Genomic DNA, 17,568 nt, shown 5'->3' on the forward strand with positions numbered 1-17,568 from the left:
TTTCGGCTTAAGCCATGATCTCAGGGTCCTGGGATGGAGCCCCGCATTGGGCTTCACATTCAGCTGGATGTGTGCTTGAGATTCTCTCTCTCCCCCTCCTTTTGCCCCTCCCCCACCTAGCATTTGTGTACTCTTTCTCTCTAATACAAGTAAATTAAACTTCAGTTAGGTCAAAGAATCCTAAAATCTTTGGGATAAAAAACATTCAAGGGAGCATATTTTATCCCACCTTAAAAATATCACTGAAATGGTTGTAACTAGGAAGTTGAGTAATAGCATAGGTGGAGTGACAGGAAAGCACCATGACATAGAGCCGGGCCATGCCTCAAACCATAAATGTGTGTATGTTTTTCTTGAAACACTCATCTCAATCCAATATTCAACTTAGGGGCTACCTCACACACTGTGCAAGCTACTTTCACTCTCAGCAAACCAGGGTCCCAACTCTCAAGATTGTACAGGATCCTGCAACCTTTGCACAGATTTGGACTTTCCCAAATTTCAATCTACCTTTAAATGCAGCATACTTCTCTACTAAATAATGAATCCAGATAAAACAAGGGCATTCATGTTTTATACTTTATTTGAGAAGAGACCCTACATAAACTATGTCAGGAGGATACAGTTCTACACACGATTTCATCAATCGATAAATGGAGTCGTTAACGTAACATTGAAGATATGATACCATGAGGAAGACAGACATATGACCAAGAAGTATTTACAACTCTCACATATGATATATTTATATTGGAAATGGATATATACATATATACATGTACATGTGCATATACATACATATGTCCATACATACACACACATATATACATATATATGTATAAAATGTTTTTAAGCAAAAACCAAGAGAAGAGTTTGCCTTCTTGTAGCAATTAACCATTTGAAAGTGAAGAATGGTTGGTTTTCATTAATGTCACGGTGTTAAATCTCCGCCCCCACATTTAACTTCAACACTGATGGATTCCAATGGAGACACATGTTTGCCTTGGGATGGAAGCATGAGGGTGAAGAATGGGGTGATGGGTATGGGGCTGAGTGAAGGACATGCACAATGGGAGAAATGACCTTTGGTGATACCATTAAATCATCCTTTTGTATTAAACATAAATTATTAATACAATTTAAAAAAATAATTTTCTGTTTTCTTTTGAGGTTGGGGAGGAAAGCAGGGTGGGGTGGGGAATAGAGAAAGGGAGGGCACTTGCCTTTTTAACACGTCCCTTAATATCAACTGAGAACACATCCCCCTACCCCGGGGCCATCTTACCAGGTTAGAATCCATATTTATTTTTCCATAAAAGACAACTTTACATAAGAATTATATTTAGACCATGAGCCTCTTTTCTGAAGGCAAATACGATCATTTTAACTAAATTGATTCTCTAAGACTTGCTCTGATGCAAATAAACTTAGTACAGCCAATGGATTTATTTGTCACAAAGGAAAAGAATGGAAAAAATAGTACCTCATGGAAGAGATTACTATTAGTAAAACCCAGTGTACTAAAACCTAGCCACCCATTTTAAGTTAACAACTTTGGGATCCAAATGGTGGGAAACAAGCATGATCAGTGCCTTCTAGTGGCCGGGGGTGGGGTAAAACAAGGAGCATGATGGAATATTTCTAAGTCATTAAACAGGACTAAGGAACAATCCACTGAGATTAAAATAAATGACGTAAAGTCCAGGTGAGCACACCTCAGCTCTGCCACTGTCAAGGTCTCCACCATGAATCATGGCTTGGCTATAAATAGCCACTGTTGAAGATTTCCCAAGCCATGCCACATTCCCCCCCCCAAACTCTGTAAGATTAGCTTGACCTCAGAACAAGAGTGTGCATGTACCATATGTCCTCATGCCATGTACACCATTGTTCAGCAGTTGCCATAATCCAAGTAGCGTTTCAGATGGCCAATATATTTATATAAACATTGGAAACACACACAAACACATGGGATCAGACAAGATATAATCACTTTACATATATTTAGTACAGAAAGCTTAGGGACAGGGGTGAAAATCAGCTATAGCAGCACCCAAACTTCATTTGCAAAATTCTTCTCTGAGAATATAACACCCTAATAGTGCACTAAAGTAGGTACCAGCTGATTTTCCAGATATTGAAAGTTTGCTGCACAACATCAGCCTAAAGATAAAGGGACATGTAATGTCCAGTAGGAAACAAATCAGTGTACATCATTTACACGGCAATAAATCCTTCATTTCCCTTGAAATAAGATATGTAAAGTAGCACTTAGTTTAATACAAGTTTTGTTCTGCTTTAGACCTAGCTGTAAAAAGCCATTCATGCAAAAAATTACCTCCAGTTTTAGCTGGATGTTTAAAGGACACTTCTCCTGAAAACAAGTCCCTTTCACATAGGGAAGGGGGAAATAATCCCACTCGAGACAGCCAGTGTTGACTGACAGTGGAAAATACAAGACTTTGGTGTTTGTAGGGCATTTGCCTTAAGAACCCAGAAGGAGCACTGAGCTCACCTCCAAGTAGGCAGAGGGCTAGAAGTGCCCTTGAATGTTGCAGGAATTTTCCAGAAAAAGTACTGAGAACCTCCATCAATTTTATTCTCTGGCCTGTTCCCTCTTGAGGCTCTCATTGGCATTACCTCTACATCTAAACACGTCTGCTTCTGTATCTCCAGTCTCAGACCATATTCCTCCCTGGCCAGTGGATCATCTGTTTCCCACCAGTCAATCTGCAACCCCTTCCTCTCTGTTCTAAGGAAAGAAAACTTCTCTTATTGAGCTTTCCTATAGCTTTTGGTCTTCCATTTACACATTCTTTCTAAACTAAGATTGTTCCTTGATTTCAATATAAAACAAAACTCCTCCATCCTAAAGGACTCAAAGAGAGAATGTTTGAACCTGCTCTCCCCTAGTTGTCATGAAAATAATCTAGAGGAACTCCTGGCATGGCAAGTGTGAGCACTGGAACGGGACACCCTCAAGAGGACAAGGATAGAGGGGAACGATGGCTTCTCCTCAGACCCACTGCAAGGTTAAAAATCACAATTTCATTGAACTTGTTCCTATGAGATCTGGCTCTAGCCTGCTGCTACCTACCACTTGATTTACCCTAAAAAGAAGCTCTTATGGTCATAGAGCACTAAATGTTATGAATTATGATAAGCAACACTGAAGGTTGGGGGGCAGTAGAAGAGAGGGTATGGGGGACTGTTCAGAGCCTTGGATGCTCCAGAAGCAATTGAAATGGAGTTTATTTAACATCTGTGAAATAGAAGACAGTATTTAAGATGAAATCTGCAGTGACTGTCTTGCTTTCCTAGCCCTGGGGCCATCCTGACAAAAGTGAGAAGGACACAGCTGATTAGTTGAGAGAAGACAATGCTACCTCTAAGAGAATCTGTGCACTATTGTGCTCAATGACAGCTGGCCAATCACAAGACAAAGTGAAAACATTTGCTTCTGTTATGCTCATTTTCCCAGGGCACCCCTTCAGTCTGGCCGGATGAAGGCTTCAAGGAGTCCATTTGCAGTGTTAAAGGCAAAGTTAGCTGCTGAACAGGACTCAGGACTGAAGGGTGGCTGCCAGCATTCAAAGCAGTGCCCCTCCTTGAGTGGCTTAGCCTACCAACAGCATCCCTGCCCCCTTTTCTGTCCCCAAAGCTCATAGCTTCTGTTCAGCTCTTGTGAAAGATTGCCTGCAACGCACACGGAATGAAACGTAGACTCATACATCATGGGAACTGCACAGACATTTTTTAAAGGAAGCAATCGCCAACATCAGTCCCCCTTGTGGGACTTTACAAGTCAACGGCGCCATGTGAAGATTTTCTGCAGGGGCTTCCTCTGCCAAAGCGTGCCCTCCATTCACATCTAAGTGTCTTTCTTTCCACTCCTCTGAGCCAGGAGACCTAGCTGTGTTAGTCCAACCCCCATCTTTTGTTAGCAAGTTGAGAATGTGACAGAAACAGCTAAGCCACTAGGCTCAGAAAAAAATAAAAGATGTAAGCACCGGAACTTAAGAATAAAGTCTTACAAGTTGAAGCCTCAATGGATAAGAAGGAAAGGAAAAACCAACCCTTGCCTAGAAGGCCAATCAGGACAGAAGGCCTTGCTTCAATGGAGGGAGGGGTTTGCTGTCCCTGGTGCTGAAAACAGATACCCAGGAATCACTGAACTGTGCCTTCATCAAAGTGAAAACTCTTTGAGCAGAGGCTGACTATAGATGGCAGCTCCCCAAAGATGTTTCAAGCTTCCCTTTTTATGCCATTTTAAATGAAAGTAGACCTGGAGTGACCCTAGTTTTCTTGCAGGACAGAGTTAATGCATTGCCATAATACTGGTGGGGAAGCTCATCCAAACTATCTTCCCATTCAGTCCCTACTAGCACATTCCCTCATGTGATTCAATGACCCCCAGCTATTAGAAAAGAAGGCTACAAATGGATATAGCATGAGGGGCTGCAGAAATTGCCTACTGACTTCTTTTTCCTGATACTGATTATAGACAGGAAATTGATTGGTTTCCTGTGATTAAAAGCTCCTGAAGGAAATATTTGGGTAAAACTTTACCACATACAGGAACATGGATCCTGAATTCCTCTCCACCCCTAATTTTAGTGTCACATTCTGAGAAACTGAGCAGAGCTTTTACTATGCTCAAGAGAAGGTCTAAACACATAATCATAAGTACTTCCTAACTGGCCCCACTCCCCCTTTCAGCTAACACAGACACACACACACACACACACACACACACACACACACACACACAATATCTCAGAAAGTAAAACCTACTTGAGAAAGAACATGATTCTTCCCTTAACAGTACACAAATCTTTGCCAGAGAAAGCAGGACTGCTGTTTTCTCTCACATTCAAAGTGAGAGTTTTCTTGTCCCGACTTGCTTCCTTTTCATTGTATTTTGACAATGCCCTTGAGCTTATCCACTATGGCCCACACATATAAACAAGATGGGTCTTTGATTCTGTGGGGCCACAGAAAATTAACATGGGTCATTTTCAATAGCCTCCAACTCCACTGGGCTTGGGGGAGACTTTGCTTTCAGACATGAACTATAATCAATCTTTTCCAGCCTTGAAAAGGAAATATCCTGATGGCCCCCCCAAGAAAGACTAAATGCTCCGAGAGAGGAAAATTTAAAAAAAAAAAAAAATTCTTGTTCTTGTTATTACATCAGATTTTCCATATCCAGTGAGTTATTTCTCAAACAGTACCTCTGAAATTCTTAAATAATCAGCCTTGTCACTAGGAAGTTACATACTGAAACGGCTTTTTCAAGGCAGGCCTTCACAGTACTGTGAAGGAGGTCATCTCTTCGGGATTATCAGAATGAATTATGGAACACTGCCCTGAACTAGCTTGCCTCCTCCAATTTCACACCATAATTTAAAATCCTAGTCATAACCCAATTTGGATTCTCATTTCAAAGAAAGCTGAAATGCTTTCTGTCTGCTGGACAGCTACAGGGGGAAAATCATCTGGACAGAGTTCCAGCATGGAGATGTGGCTTTTCTATACAAAACAAACAAAAATTGAGCCCAAGGTGAAAAGAGAAGCCTCAACTTGAGCAAAGTATGCGTGGATCAGTTAGGATTTCAGGTACGTCGCTTTATTCTGATTCCTCTCTGCAGTGAGCAAAACTTTTTTTTTTTTTTTTTTTTTTTTAAATCATGCAAAGCTCTTAGTTGCATCACACCTGGTTGTGGCTTGAAGATCTAACGGAAATCACACTCCAAGGGTTTAACTTGCCAAGTAGTCACCATTGCAAGGTACTTAAAATAGTGGCTGATGTTGCAAACACCTGGGATTTTTTTAGGGGCTGTAAATGACTTCACTGTTGTAACCTTGGCAATCTGGCCTCGGGATTTACTGTTGGGAGGGGGAGGTGGTTCATTTTCAGTTAGATGCATTTCTCAGTGGGAATCCCACTCACACCTATTTGTTGGTGCTCAAGGCTATCAGAAGTGTGGTTGAGCATTTGGTCTCCGCTCAGGCAGTTCATTCCATCTTAAGGTTATTTCCCCATGTGCAAAATGCTGGCCCCAGAATGAACGTAATTCTGCTTCAGGATCATTATCACTTCGGGTGCTTCCTGCAAGATTAGTTTTACCACCCAATTTATAATGGAAGCTTCATATAGTCTTCAGTTAAAAAACATTACATTTAAATCTACAGAATCTCATAAAATCAACAATGGATGATACGGAGTTAAATGCAGCGAGAGATGCCATTTTGCTGTAAAACGTTCAGGGTTCCAGGCCCTAGAAAGAAACCTACCAACAATCCCTCTTCAATGACAAAGCCAAATGGATCGACCATGCTCTTTCTGCTGTATTTTTGTAAAGGTATCCCCCATCTCTCGATGCTCCATGGTCATTCAAAGAGGAACACGCCAGTGCTATAAACGAGAACCCAGACTGCCAGAGGGATGTAAGATATTTTAAGAAAAACCTGATTGCACAACCTTAAAATGAGGCACATTCCGGAGCAGCTCACAGCTCGGCACCAGCATGCCTCTTTGCAACCCTCACTGCCAGAGAACAGGCTTCACCCATCGAACACGAGGGGTCCTGAGATGCTCACAGAGAACTTGGACAGCCATGACCTCATTGGTGCTCATTAGAACCCTCTGTGACAGGAAGCAGGTTGTTAGCACCTTTTTTTTTGTTGTTGTCTAAGAAACTGAGGCACAGAAGGGATAATGCTTTTCAGCAGGAAGTAGAGCTCCGAGGTCCATTGTCTCCCTTGCCCATCGTCTCCCTCCACCACACTTGCCATTTTATCATGGACTGTATTTAAAATAGACCTGTCTTTCCTAAAGAAAAAAAAGTGAAAAAAAAATTTAAAATTGCGTTGAAAATATTAGAAGGAGCCCAGAAAAGAAAACAATATCAAACCATTCCCCAGAGTTACGAAAAAAAATAATGATATATATATATTTTTAAGTAGGGGTTGGGTTAGATATGACGATTCTGTTCTTAATAGCAAATGTGGATAGTCAGTCATAGGTCATTACTGTGTTTTCAGAGCTGTGTCAAGGACAAAGTTGAAGCATCTGTCGCTACATAAGGATCTGTGGAATAGAGGGCCTAGTGGCCTAGTGATTTCTTCTCCCTCATTGTTCCCTAAAGAAGGGAGCATGTTCTCAGGTTCATTTCTATTCTTATGGTATAAACCTTTCTTGTGCTATCACAGTAAAGATCTTAAAAAAGCCTCTTATCCCCCCTCAAGATTTAGATGCTACAAATCTCTGTGTCAATATTATAGCCACTCCAGGAAATAAATAAACACTCAGCTGACATGTGGGGCTCCTATTCATAGGGGCAGAGGACAGTCACACTGGTGGGGGCCTCAGAAACAAAAAAGAAAACCATGGTTTACCATTTATCAGTATATTTAACCACCAGGAAAAAAAATAATAAATTAAAAAAAAAAAAACAGAGAAATTCGAAGGAAAAGCTGTTTGTAGCAGGCTCTCCTTTCCCAACCCAGCCGGAAGGAAGGGATGACTTCAAAAAGACAGACTTCAGCGGCATAATAATCGGCTTGTTGTCCCAGAGTCTCTTGTGGGTGATGAGGTGTTAATGAGGAGCTAATCACTTGGTCCACAGAGCTGGAGAGACTGGTGGATGGGTGTGAGAGCGCGCTGTTCACTTCTCCAGAAACCTAGACTCCATCACAAGTGGGGCTGATGCTCAGGCTAGGAAAGAGGAAGCTGGGGCTGCAGGGCTTCCCCAGACCTACCAGAGAGAAAAGCTGGCCTTTAAGGGGTGGCATCAGGGACAGCAGAAGGACCAGAGGAGTTCAGAGTTTGGATGGCTTTCCACGCACAGCAGGTGCAAGAGAAGAACTGACTGCAGGATGGAAAGGGGGGTGACTCCGGAGGGTGGGAGGTGTGCACACTTGAACTCAAGGAGACTTGAGAAGGTATGCTTTACCTTCTGATGGCTGATCAGAGCCTGTGGGTGAAGGTGAAGCAGATCAGCTTGTCCCATCACTGGATGAGACACTCCCATCACTGGGCCAGAGAAGGGGCGAGTCTGCAACTAGTAGCCCCTTGTACCAAGGACACTTCTACCTCGGGCTGGAGAACTGAGGTGACTTGTGCACAGTCACCTACCAAGTAACACCCAGTCCAGCCTGCTCACTTCTGACCTTGGACACCTTCCATGTCCTGCGGAACATTTAACCTTCCCAGGGAAAATCAGACCCTTGCCCAGCGATCTCTGATCCAATCTGAATGTTTGAGTTTTCTACCTAATTGCTTCGGCTCCAAGGTAGCTTCAGGAATCTGCTGGAACTGGTTCACATTGCTATCTGTATTTAGCATGCCTTCTTCAAGCCAAAATTCAGTGCTTCCCCACCCCCACCCCTCAAAGTTAATTAAATAAAATCCGCACTTAGATTCGGTCTGGTTTTCCTTTTCTTTGAGAAAACTAGTCCAACCTTTAAATATGAAGGTTCTGAAAATATGGGACTTAGTCTCCTTTGAAAAAACCATAAGTCCATAAATGGTCCACAGTGGAGAAAGTCAAAGGCTGTGTGATATTTAAAAAAAAAAAAAAAAGAGAGAGAGAGATGAACTGTAGTTAAGAAGCCACATGCTGGGAGCACATGTATTTGCACGCACGTGCACACGGTGCTCAGCTGAAGAAACACAAAGGCCACCCTGGCTTGTTAGATCATGTTGGCGCAAGAAGAGTATAGATGCATTTGGGGGAGGGCACGCATCTGTATGTGTGTACACAAGTATCATAAGTAATGAAAATGAAAGATGACTGTCATTTGCCCTATGTGAGCTTGAGCATGAGAACAAAGCACAACTCTTATAATTGCTTTTAATAAAGTCGCCGGCTTTGCCTCTATATGATTGTGACATTACTTGGCCCAGAAATCTATTTTCTCCCGTCAATAACCACAACGTCCTTGAGCTGAAAGCTTTCATTTCTCCTAAAGAAATACCTAAGAACATACAAGGAGATCGTTACTCATATTCAAGGCAAGAGGCAAAGTAGGAAAAACAATTTCAGAGAGAATCAGAGTCGGCAAAACCCCAGAGAAATATGTTCTCTGGACTTCACCGTATTCTAAAATTCCAAGGTAAGTTTCCCAAGGCACCTGTGATGACGTGGTGCCGCTCTAAGGAGTCAGAAGTGGGAGGAGTTTGAATCTTTAGACTTTTGATGTAATTAATAGCCTTCACTTAGAGAGAAGTTGTAAATTCAGCTTTGAGGTTCCTGCTGGCTGAAGGATTTGGGGTCGTACTGGAGCCCACCAGCCCATACGGAGAGAGCTGACAAGCCGGGGCTTGGACGACAAGTACACACTCTGTCCCACCTAGGAGAAGAAGGAGCTGGGACTGCCTTTCTCATAAGGAACATAGGAAACACCTGCACGGACCCAGAGCAAGTCCTTTGTCCATTAGAGCCCATCTGGCTGCCTTGCCGATCTGTGGCACCCACACCTAGATTTGCTGGACTGGAGGAAGGAGGGGGGAAAAGCAGGCTCCCTGACGCCGGGCGCACTAATTCTTCATAAACCATTTCACTTTGTGCAACATTGAGATATGCTACGAAGCTGTTTGTCATCCGCAGACGGGCTTTCTTGCCTGGATGTGCAGTCCCCTCAGGGAAAACCAAGACAGTGAAAACCACCGTCCCTCCCGCTGAGCAGGAAGCCTGGCTCAGCACTTTGGTCAGAGAAAGGTCGAACTGCCTCTCTTGGGGTCAGATCGTGGTCCTGGCTTCTGCCCTCCTGCGGGCTGAAAGTTCCTGGCTGGAGGGAGCAGTGGGTGGGGATGGGCTGGGGGGTTTGCTGAGGGTGGGCCACGGAAAGTTCCAGATGGGATTTGTGAAGATACAGGACCTGCATCTCAATGAGCTTTGCAGTCAACTTCACTGCACAGAGGTTAATCTAGATGTCAGCGTCATCTGACAGCACCAAAATTACTCCAGGGCAGGGCTCCTTCACAAGTCTTAATATAACAGTCAATTCCATCCTGCCTGCAGGAAATGAAGGTTTTCTGCTTTGTGTGCCGAATCATTCAGCGCCAATTTTCTCACTGTTTGAAGTCCTAACTGTTTGTGGTCCTGGAATTCACCTCACATTAAGACTTTCATGGAGTTTGAGAAGCTGGATTGTCAGTCCCATGGAAGCAAGAGGATGGAGCCAAAGTTGGGGGGGGGGGAGAAGAAGAAGAGAAAACGTAAAAAGCATAAAAATGAAAGGAAACCTTGACTGAAATTGACTTTCTTCTGCAGAAAGCAGAAATTAAATCGCCTGGACCGGGTATTTTTATTCACTTCAGAGGTGGGCTCAGGCTCACCAGCTGAATGTCACATAGCTGTTAAGTAGGGAAAGAGCATGAGGCTTCTCGAAGAAAGAAAACACGACACAGAAGGGAGCTATTTACTATACTCTTCTTAAATGAAGGAATAACTACCAGACCTAGACTTGAGTACTGACCTTTCTCGCTGGGCTTTTGGGAAACTGCATCTAAAAGAACGTCAGAAAATACATCTGGGCTTTCGATCTTCCTTTGGACTTTGGGGAAGGACATCTAAGTCAGCCAGTGTCTAAAGTGAGAAGAAGCCAACCCTTCTCAAAATACGTCAAACCAAAAAGCAAGACCCCTGAGTGCCAAGACATTTCTCAGAAATAGACGCCCAACAAGCCTTTCCTCATCTGTTATCTTGTTACATCTAGACATTTCTAGCTTTGTTGGCCATGAGTACCTCTTGCGAGCTATGAGCTTGGGCCACGGCATTGCACACAAAGCGACGATAACCTTGGTGATTAGAAAAAATTAACAGAGCTTACTGTCCTGCCTCTCTGTAGGATGGAAAGTAGTTCAACATACTGGGTTAGGACATCATCCCTACTGCCATATCAAACCAGACTTTGTCTTAAATTTGGAACATAGTTAGCTGAAGAGGAAGGGGAATCTGGTTTTTATTACTCTGATCAAGAATTCCAAGTATTTAAAAAATAAATAAATAAATAGAAAATTTAAAAAAAAAAAAAAGAATTCCAAGTATTTTGAGAGAAGCTTCAATCTCCATGGATCTCCTTGTGAAACCGGAAAGTGTCTATGTTGGCACACTGAGACTTGGGCCAGAGAGATCTCTTGTTGCAAAGTATAGAATTTTGGGAGACAATCAAGGAAACTATGCTAGAGAAGATTGTACCAGGGAAACAGAGACTCTATCAGAAGCCAAGATTCAGATTCTCAGGGTGGGATAGCCTATACTCACAGCAAAAGGCCTAACATCCAAAGTCACGACATAAATGTTCACCATATCCACAGTCACCTTTCTGAAATAGTATTATCAACATCTCCCATTCTCTCTGTCCCATCTGTCCTAGGGGATGCATACCTGCAGTCCAGGTGAATTCAATGGCAACCCCCAAACGGGGTGTGGTAGAAGTCATTCCTGCCTGGCCATCTATCCGACTGCCAGGAGGAGAGATTCTCAGATGCTCAGAATGTTGTCACCAGCATAATTCACTTCAGGGAACGCCCAAGGATCAAATTTTACAAGATGACAGATTTCCCAATAACATCTCTGACGGGCTCTCTTAGGCCAGGCCATCTCTGGGTATCTCATCCCGGAGGATTGTAAGGCTCAAAGAGACCAAGCATCAAGGAATCCATTTGCTAACTCCAAGCAGACTCTCACTGAAGCCAGCCCAGTTAGAGATATAGATACAAGCATACAATTTCTAGGGCCCTACACTTCCCCTCAGATGATGCTAATGGCCAGTCCATTCAGCAATCCCAAAGCATTTTCTGGAGTCTATATTGATACCTTAAAAATGTTACAAAGACTTGGAATTTCCCTTTAAAACCTATTAAGGGTTGGCCAAAACATTTTATTTGGTATCAAAGAAAAGTTTGGCGCGCCAGGGACCAAAAACAATGTGGTTACAGCACCAAGTCCTGGGCTGCAGATGTCCTTTCTTGCTCTAAGACAAATGCCATGGAGTGTTCTAGCTGGTCGGCTCTGCCAGAGCTGACGATAGCCATTCCAGGGGCATTTGAGGGCGGTCCTCTAGACCTTGGGCACAGGTCTTCAAACTTCTTCACCCAAGAACTATAGATGTTTCTTTGCTCCAGGCTGTAAGCAAAGAACAGGGAAGGTCCCAAAGCCCAAACTGGCCCCGAAATCACCCCACCTCCAATGAGATAATTCTGCTGCTATTTGGTTTGGGAAAAAGGATGCCATTCAGTGTTCTGGAAAAGGACTTTGGTGAAGAGTCCACAGCCTAAAATCCTGCCCTCTTTCCAACTTCCTACCCTCTTGAAATAGCATGTGAGGACATGTATCTTTTGGTTTTTGAGATCAGACTGCCAGCGGCCTGCACGAGAGTGGGGCGGGCCTATCACCCTAATCATTTCTGCCAGCCAAGGGCGTGTCGGTGTTGAATGGAGAAGCCAGCAAACTGAGGAGGAGAGCCTGCAGAAGTCAGTCTCGGGGGTGGAGGGGGGCAGGCCACAGCTGGAGAGCTGGTGGGCCTGGCCCCTCACCCCCCCACCAGCAACCCTCCAACCTAACACTCATGGCGTCTTCCCTGTTTGCCTTCTACAATCAATTTCTCATCCTCAGTAACTTTCCCTCCTCCCCTTCTTTACCTGCCTTTCATTTTCCCTCTTATTTCTAATAAGCAAGTAAACAAAACAAACAGAACAGGTAGGACCAGGATTTTTTCTTTTCTTTTCTTTTTTTTTTTAACTGAGAGGGACCCTAAGGATATCTATTCTAACCTTGTAAATGTCTGGGGTGAGAAATCTGGTACTCTGAGAGATTTGGAGACTGGGCCAATGTCACCTGGAAAACCAAAAGCAAAGCCCAACAGGCTCTCCACGCCATTGCATGCTCCCACCCAAGCTCCCGGGCGTCCCCTATGGTCCGGGCATATCTGACTCCCTTCTGCTTCTCAGTGGAGTCTTACACAGTCTCAGGAGCTGGCTGTCAGCTCTCCCATTGGCGTTGATTTCTATAGTATTTAGCACCAAAAATATTTGCACTAGTATGTTCCACAAAGTAAGCACTGCTAGAGAAGAAGGGTGAGGTTCAACCTGAAGCCAGGAGGGCCAAGCCTCCTTAGCCTCCAGTGGGAAGCCTCTCTCCGGGGACGATCTGGGCAAAGTCTGCTGAGGGGAGGGACACAGTCTTTCGTCCGTTAGGAAGAGAAGGTTGAGTGAGTCTTAAGACCCACTTGGGAGCCAAGGATACGATAAGAGGGCAGCATCTGGTTCACATCCAAAGTCAAGAACAGGGAAGACCCTTGGCCATGCCTCCCTACTCCAAGTGACCTCTACAAGCAGGCCACTGTCAGACCCTTGGCCATGCCTCCCTACTCCAAGTGACCTCTACAAGCAGGCCACTGTCACTCGGTCCAGGAGGGGATCAGGTGAGGGTGACATGGCTAGGAGGTCAGCCTGGGCGAGCTGTAGTTTCCAGCAGAAGTCACAGAGGGGTACGCATCCAGCCACACCCTGAGAGCTGCTCTAGTGTGTTTTGTTAAACGGTGAATTTTGGCGGGAGGGGCGAGAGCGGGGTGGACTGGGGTGGCCACACTGGCTGGTGGGATGTCATTTTAAGACTCATTTAACCACATGAAGCTCTTTGAAAATAAACAGATAAGCAGGCCTGGGCCAGCACTTTCTGGGTGGGCAAAGAGGCTGACGGTGAGAGGTGGGGGGGGTGGGGAGGGGGACGAGACCAGATGTGCTCTGTGGGCCAAGAGTCACCTCAGACACTTTGCACTGTGACAGAGTCACCAAGAAGGAGAAGAGTGTCCTACGGGACCCGCGCGTGTGCAGGCCCATGAGCCCCCAGGGGCACCAGCCCCAAGGAGGACACCCCTGGCCTTCCAGGGCGCTACCCAGGACCACACAGCACAGTGAGCCCCCGCCAGGAGAATCGAACCATGTCAGACCCTGCAGGGCCCAGAGGTGAACAGAACCTCTCGTTTCACAGACAGGAGACAGAGACTCTGGAGAGGGACCCCCAGCCGCGGCGCATCCCCCCACAGGAGGAATAACATCCTCGGCTTGCCCCCAGGGAGTGCCCACAGCGTCTACTCTTTGCTTCTCTCTCCTTCCAAAAACCTTTTCACTTTTTATACCCGCCTTGTTGACACATCGACTGTGCGCAGAGAGCACAGCGGGGAGGAAGAAGGCCAGTGCTCCCTCTCTCCGCTCCTCCTTGCTTGGCCGTGATCATTCTGGAGAGGCAGATGCTTACGGTGGACGTGACGATGCTGCGTCCCCATGGGCAGCACAAGGGCCTGTACAGTCTGACTTCGGTCTCCTTCACAGCTCCTTAGTCCCAAAGGAACTAGCTTCCCCCTTAGGCCGTGCTGCCTTAGAGCCCCGTTGGAAGCCGCCTGGCCTTCCTCATGCCCAGCTGCCCCCCGGCTTCCAACCCTTTACCCACCTATCAGTGATGAGAGTTCTAGAGACACCGTGAGATGAAGCCACACAGGGCCTGTGTTGGGGAGACTCTCCAGGGTCTGCTTTGGCAGCAACAGGAGCCCTGAAGCCTCACATCTAACCAGAAGACCCTTCCCCCCAAAGCCCTCCCTCCATGAGCAGCTTTGGCTCAGGAACCCCGCTCAGCACGAGACTTCCATATGTAGCTCATCTTGTAATAACAGCCCCGGAAGAGACCCAGGACCTCCAGAAAGACAGGAGGGATGACGGCCACAGGACAGCAAAGGCTTCCTCTGACATGGAAGACCCACTGAGCTCTTCTCGAAAGTCCTCAGGGCTGGGAGGCCGGCATGGGGCCAACCCCACGCCAAGCTCCGGATGCCCTCCCAGCCCAGCTCGAGCGGCCTCCCTGATCCCTGACCCCAACCGAGGCCGGCAGTCCCAACACAGCTCTTTTCTGTTTGAAAAAAAACATTTGTGGGTCTTTAAAAAAAAAAAAAAAGAAACTTAAAAAAGGAAGCAAAACCACAAAGGCAGGATTTAGTTCTGAAGCCCACAGGGATGAATGTGCTGCCGCTGACCAGGCCAGTCAGGCCAGCCACAAGCCCCTCACACTGGCAGGGCCGGCCACAGGCCAGTCTGATAGGTAGCTCTGTGCTTGGGGTGAGGGGCTGGGGCCAGTGAGCTGAGAGGGGCCTGTCCTCCCTCCAGCAGGAGGGCTCCGGGGGCCCAGGCCACTGCCCTCCAGTGGCATTTCGTGCTCGGGTGTCCGGGTGGCCCAGGGATCTGCCCCTGTTACAGCCCTCGCCAGCAGCGGCCAGGACCCCCGCCCAGAAGCCTCCTCCTCGCTCTCTGGTCAGGGCTCTGTCCTCATTAAGATGCCAAGCCCGCGGCCGTGGCCGCGCAGGGGACACCTCCTGGAGAAGCCTCGGCCCCTCCCCCAGCCCCGGCCCACAAAAGCGATTTTTCAGCCCCTGAGCGTTCACAGCAAGCTCAAAGGCAGATGCATCAATCCTTCCAGGGGCAGGAAACGTGAGGAGAATGCCAAGGGGCCGGTGCAGGTGCCATCTCCCCTGCCGGCTCCGGCCCAGTCCACGGCCTCGCTCTCGGGAACGAGCACTGCCCCACGCTGTCGCTAGTCCTGGCTTTCTTCCCTGGCAGCGAGGTGGCCCTGGGACGTGCAAGGAGCCCAGGAAGTAGGGCTGGAGATGGAAGGCAGGCAGGATGAGACACAGACGGCACAGAGGGGCACACGTTACAATGACCTACAAGGAACCAAGTCTCCTGCTGCTGGAACCCTGCTGTGTCCACACTCAAGGCAGCATGGGACGTGTTCCCTATGCCCTGAAACTCCCCCCAAAGCCCGCATGTGGGAGGTGGGACCGAGGAGTCTTCCAGTGAGGAAAAGATGGGAGGCAATGCCTTGACAGGGAGGGTTCAAATTTCAGCTTTTTCTTCTGTGGTTAAGTCCAGAACGTCCAGTTCTTGAAGTTCAGAGAACAGATGACACATCTTTCCAATGGAGGAAGGAACTTGAGCATGGTTTACGCTCAAGACAGAGGTGGTCCATGGTCACCATGGTTTGGGGGCTCATTGGTTGTCCAGTGTTTAGTGGTAGATGCCCTCATTGACTTCCAAAAGCATCAGGAATCTACTTTCTAGAATGGACAAATTGGAGAATTGTCTTGAAGCGGAGGAAAGGGGGAAGGCGTGGAGCCACAGTCAGGGGAGATGGGAGGCATTCCAGAGGCCCCCGGGGCCGTGTTACGTCCTGCTGCATCCCGAGTGCCACAGTCGGGGTCAACCCACGCACCTGTGCGGACCTCGGGGGTGGGGGAGGGGTAGCGCACCTGCGCGGGTCACCACCTGCACAGCTGTGATCCATCCCCGCTCCTCTGGTCCCAGCGCAGCAAAGACTATCTCTGCGTCATCAAGGCCTCTGGCCCCAAACAGTTGGAGCTGCAGAACCAAGGGCCCCAGCTTCCGTCAAAGGGGACTTCCATTTGTGTTCGTAAGATTTAAGATTTTTCTGAGTTGTTGTTACAGTCTTATGATTTCTGTATCAGCAGTTTCTCTCTCTATTAGAGAAGGTATCTCTCTGTGGATATAGATAGATAGATAGTTAGATATATAAATATATATATATATATGTATATATATATTTGCCAAACTGCCTTACAGGTTTTCTCTTTCACTTTTTTTTTTTTCAGTGTTGTATGTGTAGCAGGCACTTGAGTTTATATGAAGATGTTCGCTTCTGTCAGGATGGAAGAAAGGAGTGTGAGGTGGGCGAGGGGCGATGTGAGGCCGGGAGACGGAGGCCACAGAGTACGCGTCCGTGACCACCAGCTGCCGCTAGCCAAGGATGTCCAGGTAGATGGGGGCGGCCTTCCCCAAAGCGTGGAGGACTTTGTAGATCTCCTTGATGTTCAGCCGCTGCTGGGGCTCCCTCTGCCAGCACCCCAGCATGACGTCATACACCTCTTTGGGGCAGACCCGGGGCCGCTCCAGCACACGACCTTGGGTGATGCACTCGATGACCTGAAAAGAATAAGGACAGGCAGGACATTAACATCCAAAGCTCTCCTGAACCCTGGGGCTTCCACGCAGCAGCAGGCAGTGACTGCATGAAGGAGTTTCAGTGCAGACCTGGGGTGCCCACCTGCACAGTGCATGGCCGGCTGCAGACAGCACCGAGTCTGCCATCCGTCCTGGGCAGGCTGCCAGCTGGCCACGCCCACCATTGCCCTTCATGCCTCACCTCTTGCGCCAGGCCTTCATGGACTCCCCCATGCACTCTACCCTGAACTTCACTCCTCTCTAGTCCTGAATCTCACCAGGGTGCCACACGACATTCATTGCCACTTGGCAGTGGGGACTGGCACCTGACCTGCCCTTCCCTCTCATGAGCCTGGGTGACTGTGAGGCCCCCTTGAAGGCACTCTGCACCACCTGGCCCCTCCTTGCCCCCCTCCCCTTAGCTCCCACCCCCTGGCCTGCTCCCTTCCGACTCTCAGCCTCTGTGCATAGCACCAGGCTTCCCTCGAGGCCACCATGCAGTTCCCTTTCTCGGGGAGGACCCGCCTCCCCTGCTCTTTGCACTAACCCCC

The 17,568-nt window shown here is 47.2% G+C and overlaps 1 protein-coding gene and 1 long non-coding RNA gene across 9 annotated transcripts in view; one reads left to right on the top strand and one right to left on the bottom strand.

Moving 5' to 3' along the window:
- Positions 1 to 16,749, top strand: part of LOC309867313 — a 34,660-nt gene extending 17,911 nt beyond the window's left edge. The window contains exon 5 of the long non-coding RNA XR_014313106.1: positions 16,669 to 16,749. This is a non-coding gene — a long non-coding RNA (uncharacterized lncRNA). The remainder of the gene's footprint in view (positions 1 to 16,668) is intronic.
- The window catches only part of NTRK3 (neurotrophic receptor tyrosine kinase 3), a 381,734-nt gene continuing 364,731 nt past the window's right edge, over positions 566 to 17,568 (bottom strand). For 7 of the 8 annotated variants that reach the window (XM_082736044.1, XM_082736045.1, XM_082736040.1 and 4 more), the window contains 2 exons: positions 13,392 to 16,999; positions 566 to 13,336 (listed from right to left, as the gene is read on the bottom strand). In XM_082736044.1, the coding sequence (XP_082592170.1) occupies positions 16,814 to 16,999 (186 nt within the window). In that variant the 3' untranslated portion in view covers positions 566 to 13,336; positions 13,392 to 16,813. The remainder of the gene's footprint in view (positions 13,337 to 13,391; positions 17,000 to 17,568) is intronic. The other variant, XM_082736043.1, reaches the window with a different exon arrangement.

Source organism: Mustela nivalis (assembly GCF_964662115.1).
Source record: "Mustela nivalis genome assembly, chromosome: 6".
Taxonomy (NCBI): Eukaryota; Metazoa; Chordata; class Mammalia; order Carnivora; family Mustelidae; genus Mustela; species Mustela nivalis.